A 7,363-nucleotide genomic window follows, 5' to 3' on the forward strand; every position below is an offset into this window, starting at 1 on the left:
TGAGTCTCACGTTTGACGCGCGTTCGGGGAACTAACGGGACGGCACGAATGACGGTAGCGGGAGAAGGGAACGGCCACGACTTTACTGTGGCTTTTCCCCAGGTTCTTGCAGACCCCCGCCCGATTCGGCAGCGCACAGGGCCACACAACTAAAACTGCCGGCCTCTCGCGGCTCTCGGTTACTTCCAGCAGCTGGTCGGGCCCAAGAATCGGCTTCGACGCTCGTGTTCTGATTGGCTTCTCGAATAAACTCGGCGGAAGCTCCTCCCACACATCACTACCTCTCGACGACAACATAAAACCCACGGCGGAATCCTGAGATTGTTGGGTGGCCTAGCGACAAATCTCTGCCTCCTCTCTCCCTTCTCGCACGCTTTTCCCCCTCTCCGCCAACCCAGTTCTCACCACCACGACTGCTGCCGCCGAGTCCGCCGTCCAAGCTCTTTTTCCGTCGGCCCGCCGCACCCGGCGACGTCATCACCACCACCGCCAGCAACCATGATTCTCGACCTCCTCTTCTCGCCATGGGCGCTGCTCGCCCTGCCTGTACTGTACTATCTGCTGCCGTACTTGCGCGACAAGTCCATCCGCGACGTTCCCGCGCCCTTCCCCGCTCAGTTCTCCAACCTCTGGCTGCTGTGGCAGGTTCGCAAGGGATGCCGTTACCTAGCCGTCCACGATGCCCACAAGAAGATGGGCAAGCTTGTGCGCATCCAGCCGCATCATGTCTCTATCGCCGACGTCGATGCTATCCCGCTGATCTATGGCCACGGCAATGGCTTCCTCAAGAGGTGAACAGGCCCCCGCTCGCCCAATTGATATGCCGGACGGTGCTAACATCCTCTTCCTTAATTAGCGAGTACTACGACGCATTTGTCTCCATCCAGCGCGGTCTCTTCAACACGCGTGACCGTGCCGAGCACACCCGTAAGCGCAAGACGGTCGCCCACACCTTCTCGGCCAAGTCGATCGGCCAATTTGAGCAATACATGCACGGCAACCTCGAGCTGCTGGTCAAGAAGTGGGACGAAATGGCAACAGACGCGTCCGGCAGTTACGCCCAGATGGATGCTCTGCACTGGTTCAACTACCTTGCCTTTGACATCATTGGTGACCTGGCCTTCGGTGCCCCCTTCGGCATGCTGGAGAAGGGCAAGGACTTTGCTGAGGTGCGCGAGAGCCCTGATGCTCCCCCGAAGACGGCCCCAGCCATTGAGGTTCTGAACCGGAGAGGAGAGGTTTCTGCGTAAGTGATCACTTGAGCAATTCAGGCGTGCGGTGTGTGGGTCTAACATGGCGTAACAGTGCGATTGGTTGCATGCCCTGGATCAAGCCGTGGGCTAAGTACTTCCCGGATCCCTTCTTCTCCAAGGGTGTTGAGGCTGTCGAAAACCTGGCCGGTATTGCCGTGGCGCGCGTCAAGCAGCGGCTGGACAACGCGGACAAGATCGACCGTGTGGACCTGCTGGCACGTCTGATGGAAGGCAAGGACGAGAAGGGCGAGAAGCTGGGCCGCCAGGAGCTGACAGCTGAGGCGCTGACCCAGCTCATCGCCGGAAGCGACACCACCAGCAACACGTCCTGCGCCCTGCTGTACCACTGCCTGCGTAACCCGCAAGTCATCACCAAGCTCCAGAAGGAGCTGGACGCCGCCATCCCCAACATCGACACCGTCCCGGAGTTCTCCATGGTTAAGGATCTGCCATAGTAAGCCGTCCCCATCCCCGCATATCTGAATCATATTTTTATCCCCTTGCTCTTTGACAATCTGTGCTAACGAAACCCCCCACCGCGCAGCCTCGACTCAGTCATCAAGGAAACCATGCGCATCCACAGCACCTCGTCGCTCGGCCTACCGCGCATGGTCGTCGGCACCGGCGTAACCGTCTGCGACCACTACTTCCCGGCCGGCACGGTCCTCTCGGTGCCTTCGTATTCGATCCACCACTCGACCGAGATCTGGGGCGCCGACGCCGACGAGTTCCGCCCGGAGCGCTGGGCCTCCATCACCGACCGCCAGAAGCAGGCCTTCATCCCCTTCAGCTACGGGCCCCGCGCCTGCGTCGGCCGCAACGTCGCCGAGATGGAGCTCGCCCTCATCGTCAGCACCGTCTTCCGCCGCTACGAGTTCGAGCTGCGCCAGGGCGAGATGGAGACGCGGGAGGGTTTCCTGCGGAAGCCGTTGGCGCTGGAGGTGGGGATGAGGAAGAGGGTTGTGTGAAGAGGTGGGGTTGTGCGGGAAAGGGAAAAAAAATTGAAATGTTGGGAGCGTGTAGCGATTAAGCGGTACATTTGTTAGGAGCGAAGCACGCTTTGGAGATGATGGATAAGTTGACGAGGCGTTTCTTGGCATCGTATCTTTTTCATAGATGTGTTTACGATGTATTTCATCCATTTCCTGATGCTTTTTTTCGGCGCAAGGTTGCGGCTGTTGGGATAGCGTGTTTTTCTTAGGATTGACTTGAAGTTCGTTACAGTCTGCTTGGAAGGGGTCAAAAGCGACCTCCTTGCTTCATCGGATTAGTATTTAACCGTATCTTCGTCGTACCTGCTGTCACATGATTGTGTATCCGGAACTCTGAGGAAATCAATAGTGCTGGTCGTTGCTCTCCGGCATGCGTCGGCTGCCCCCTCAAGCACGTTCAACGATACGATGCAAAATTTTGGAATGGGTGGGGCGTAGCTCGCAATGTGAGATAATTTTGATTTGCGGAGAGACAGCATGTATTTGGAGGAAAGGTTGCAGCGCGCCCGTAATTAGCGGTGAAGGACAAAACGCTTGGCTTTTAGCCTTCGGTCCTCTTCGAGCATCCTTTATAAGTTAGTCCCTTTCGGCTAACGGGTCGCTATAACGGGCGCTAGACATTTAGCTTGAATGAATCAGGTGTGACGTACGTCCGTAAATCTTTGGGATTGTCAGGTCCATTGGAGCCGTTGGGGATATTGGAGCCGTTGGAGATCCTGATGTTAAGCTGGCAGCAGACATTAAATGAATTTGGCAGCTAATTATATTTGATGATCTATTAAAACAGAGGTAAATCCTTACGCGGAAAGAGTGTAAACCTTGTAACTGTGTTTGCTTAACACGTTCACTCATTTCATATGAGTGCTTAGGGAGTCCCCCACATGATCCCCGAAGATATCACACAGTAAGCAACTAGCGTCATTAGTGAGCCCCGCGTCGGAGAAGATTTCGATTTATAAGCCCATCGCTCTTAATGCACTCACTTGACTCACACCTCTTTTCTGCCGTCAGTTGCCTGCATTAGCCGTTTTGTTTTCCTGAGCTCCTTGCGGGAACGTGCATGCTATGATCATGGAACGTGGCCATGCTTAACCGTGTTGAGCACAGCCAAGCCGTTTCAGTTGCATGATCCATATCCGCGCCGAGATCGATCAGTGTGCTCCTTTGGACAACTCTAGCGTCACTCGTGTCCGAAAAAAGGGGGGGCAAGCGACCAAGACCGAAGATCCAGGATGTGCGGTGTATCCGGAAGATAGAAGTCGCTGCCCCTCTTCCACAGCTACAACATGGAGCACATTATTTCTCACACTGCTAAAAGGGGGGGTTGGAATTCTGGACTTTTTAGATTGTGCATTCACTGTTTAATGGCTTATATGATATCTTCGCTTCACAAAGGGAAAACGAACTAACGAACCCCCCTCTCCTACGTGCTAGTTGAATCCATGACCGTATTGCTGATGGACGTCGCCATGCAACTCCGACGGGGCCGGCGAGAACCCAAATTCCCTCATCAACAAATCAGCATCCGCAGTCACGTCAACCCCATGCCACAGCTGCTGCTCTTGTTGCTGTTGCTGTTGATGAGATTGTTGTTGCTGCTGGTGCCGATGTTGCTGGTGCTGCTCCAAGCCCATCACCTGGCCCATATCTGCCATCCAGGAAACAGATTCGCCGAGTCCTTCCGCTCCTGCCGTCGCCGATCCGAGCGCCATGTCGATACCCGCACTGACCATGAGCCCATCGTTGCCGAATGACGAAGACGAATGAGGGTGGGGTGATCCAAGCGTCGAACTCGGGTTGGAGGTGGATGTGGTGGCCGTCGCGGCAGGCGAGGCGAGGAGGTTGTGGTGGTCGAGCATCGTCGACGAGGGCGAAGACTCCAGGAGAGCCGTTGTTGTTGGAGGGGCGGAAACGAAAGGCGAGGTCGATAACGACGATGATGATACTGATGATGATGTGACGGTAATGGTGGTGGTGGCTGGCTGGCTGGAGAATCCGTTTCGGAAGGCGTCGATGATGGCGTCGACCCTGGCGCCGAGATCGCGGGCCAGGTTTACCGAGGCAGAGAATGGGGAAGGAGAGCAGGCTGTGGCGTCGAAACGATCGAAGAACTGGATTGCTGTTGCGAGAGCCTGCCGCGCGGAGGCCATGTGCGGGCTAAAGGGGCTGGCACAGGCGAAGCCGGCGGCAACGGTAGTAGCGCTTTGCTGGTATTGGAAAATGCAGTGGAAGCCGCTCAGTAGGTCGGTCTCCGCGAATGTTTGATGGATGATGTTGGTAATGGCAACGGCGTGATTGAGGCAGGCGATGGCGTTGTTGTCCGAGAGCGGGGTGAAGGAAGACGACGGGCCAGACGAAGTGAAGCAGATAAAAGGGCGATAGAGATCCATGGCGTGTTTGTGATAGCGCAACGCGAGGGAAATACGCTGCACCTGTAGCCAGGTCGGGGCGCTGAAGTCCAGCTCCAACGAGGAGGTGTCGGTCGAGAAGGCGTCCCCGCCTCCGTATCTGCGTATCTTCAAGCCGCTAGGCACGTCTTGCGTCCATACCCTAAGCCTTTTCGCGCAGTCTGATAGGAAACGAGCGCACTTTTCTCGTGCCTGAGCCTCTTTGTAGAAACTTTTTGTTTTCGTCTCGCTCATTATGTCGCCACTCTTGTCCCGAAAAGCGGCAACGATAGTGCGAATGGTGTTGACCAAGCGCAGTACATGCGAGTGGAAGCTTAACCACGTGGTGTCTGGTGATGGCGAGACATAATCCGTTGCGAGCGCCTGAGCCATTTCTGGCGAGTCGTTTGGTAGCCGGATAGAGGTTGAAGCCAAGTGTGTGAGCCAGGGGCGGCCCAAATCCATGCCTGTCGTGCTGTCCAGCGTGTACAGAGTCCACCACAGCCGACGGCGGAGCTCTTGCTGGGCGCTTGACAAGTGCTCAGGGGGCTCGTGATGAAGACCGATAGCGTAAGCCATTTGAATGGCTGTGGTTAAATGAAGCTGCGCGCTATTCATCATACCGGCATTGGCCAAATACAATACGCTGTATGTGTAGCATTGCACAGCTGTGATAGATGCTGTCTTATTTTCCTCGGCCAGTAAAGCATGGGAACGCTGAAAATACATACGACCAGCCAAACGTGAGTCTCTGAGGTCGGATGGACCGGCCTGCTTGGACTTATGAATCAAAGCAGCGCCAAGCTGTATGCTCAAGGCCAAAACAATGTCAACGAGCGGTGACGACCTCCTGAACGAGACTTCAAGTGACGGTTTGGACCAAAGGGATTCGTAGTGTAGCCGGAATTCAGAGGCGTCAATCAAAGGGAACAGGGTGTGTTGGTGAGCGCAGAACAGATCCAGGAAGTAATCTTGTTGTGTTTTGTTTAGGCAGTCACAGCTGATCTGGTCTTCAAGCGACAGTGAAGCCAGTCCACCAACTGGGACCAAAGCCGAGCCTGGATCGTCGGGCTGCTGGATGTCGCCAACTGGGTGGTGTAGAGCGGCGGCTAGGAAAGAGGCCAGTTCGTTTGTGAATGACCTCGACGAGAATGGGCCGTAATAATGAATATCGTGCAAGTTAACATGATCTGAAAAATTTACTCCTTCAGAGGCGGATATCCTTGTTTCGTAGTATTCCAAAGTATCGTCCACGCGGGGCCATGGCTTGTTTGGCGTCAAGGGTGGAGTGGGTGTGTCGCCGGCGTTGGAGGCCTTCAGGCGTCGCTCAAGGTCTCTGATGCGGGCGCGTAGGCGCTCAACTTCCCTGTATGAAGAACAGTCAGCTAGTTGTTTGGCAAAGCAGAAGTCCGGCGCCGTACTTGGTAGCTGAGGCCAAACTTCTGAATTCGTTAAGGCCGTCGTTGCTACAGCGGCGGTCGATCTGCTTGCAGTTGTGGCACGGCCGGCTGCTGTCACATTTGACCCTGTTCAGGCGGCACCAGTCACAAGCACGGTGGACCTGACTTCGCTTTGGGCGCGGTGCTGGGGAATTGGGGCCCTTGTCGGTGGATGGGCGTGGGGAAACGCCCACAAAAGTGGTAAACATGGCAACGGTGGGAAAAAGGGCAGTGGAGCGATGGGGTTGAGGTGAGGTCGGCACTGGTGCCCCAAATAAAACACAAGACGGGTGAGTGACAGGCTGTGCGCGAGATGCGCATCGCGGCGGGAACGGAAGGGCATGACTAAGGCATGCTGCTGCGGATGGAGACTCCAGGGTCTAACAAAACTTGCCGAAGTGTGGGTCTGACAGATAACGGGAGGCGGAGTCGTCTACAATACAGCGCCCATTGACGGCGTAATGGATCCGCGGTACGATCAGGGCAGCAGACGGGCCTGGCCATGGTCTATTGCGCAGGGCAGCGGGATCGGAGCGGGAAGGCATGGTTCTTTGCGCACTGGTGTGGTGTATAGTACGGATGATTAACAAGCGGTACGGCCCACGGTGGCCGGGTGCCTGTGCAGATCTTTCAGCTACATGACACAGGGCAGGCGCAACGGGCGCCGCGGGCTGCAGAGAACATGAGAGGGCCTGAGATCGTCGGGCGTTGTACCAGAGGCGAAGACCGACGGTGTACAGCGGCAGCTGGTCCGGTTTTCCGGGCGCCCAAGCGCAGCCGTCACACGGCTTGACTGACACCGGTTCTGCGTTCTGATGCCTGCATGTCGAGTCAGCCCGGCAGGTCGTTGGTTGCGCAGCAGTCGGGCCGACGCTCGCGACTGCCCCTGGTGCGAAGGTCGTCACGTCCGAGTCAGCACCCCAGGTACCTGACGATGAGCCTCGAGTCGCCTTTCCCAGCCCCCTTGGGCCCAGCACCCTCCTTCAGCACCCTCGCTCCACTCTCGCCACCTTAATCTAGTGTTTGCGAACGGACGCGTCGTTCTTAGAAATCACCTCCTATCGGAATGGCTGGAGCGGGCTCAATTTCGTAAGCCCCAGTTGTCTCGGTTGGCGCATCCAAACCGCACCCGCTTGGCAGTCGTATCTCCAATTAAGGCGAAGAAGTCGCAGTGCAAAAGAACGAAGCGAGGTCGCATCAGCTTCGCATTGCGCCTTCTCCTGAGCCAGTCGAGTGGAATGCCTGAGAGCTGGGCTAAGGTATTCGGCGACGGATCCGGAAGGAGCTGGCTG

At 56.3% G+C, this 7,363-nt stretch overlaps 2 protein-coding genes across 2 annotated transcripts; one reads left to right on the forward strand and one right to left on the reverse strand.

Moving 5' to 3' along the window:
* Nucleotides 1-498: 498 nt before the first annotated feature.
* LTHEOB_11828 (Benzoate 4-monooxygenase protein) lies at nucleotides 499-2,221 on the forward strand (the record flags this gene model as incomplete). The annotated part of the gene is made up of 4 exons (XM_035508627.1): nucleotides 499-791; nucleotides 857-1,246; nucleotides 1,306-1,707; nucleotides 1,798-2,221. The coding sequence occupies 4 exons, from the start codon at nucleotides 499-501 to the stop codon at nucleotides 2,219-2,221; spliced, it is 1,509 nt and encodes a 502-aa protein (XP_035365661.1).
* Nucleotides 2,222-3,675: 1,454 nt separating this feature from the next.
* On the reverse strand, nucleotides 3,676-5,211 carry LTHEOB_11829 (uncharacterized protein; the record flags this gene model as incomplete). The annotated part of the gene is made up of 1 exon (XM_035508628.1): nucleotides 3,676-5,211. The coding sequence occupies one exon, from the start codon at nucleotides 5,209-5,211 to the stop codon at nucleotides 3,676-3,678; it is 1,536 nt and encodes a 511-aa protein (XP_035365662.1).
* Nucleotides 5,212-7,363: the final 2,152 nt, after the last annotated feature.

The sequence above is a fragment of the Lasiodiplodia theobromae genome (genome assembly GCF_012971845.1).
Source record: "Lasiodiplodia theobromae strain AM2As chromosome Unknown scaffold_53, whole genome shotgun sequence".
In the NCBI taxonomy this organism is placed as follows: Eukaryota; Fungi; Ascomycota; class Dothideomycetes; order Botryosphaeriales; family Botryosphaeriaceae; genus Lasiodiplodia; species Lasiodiplodia theobromae.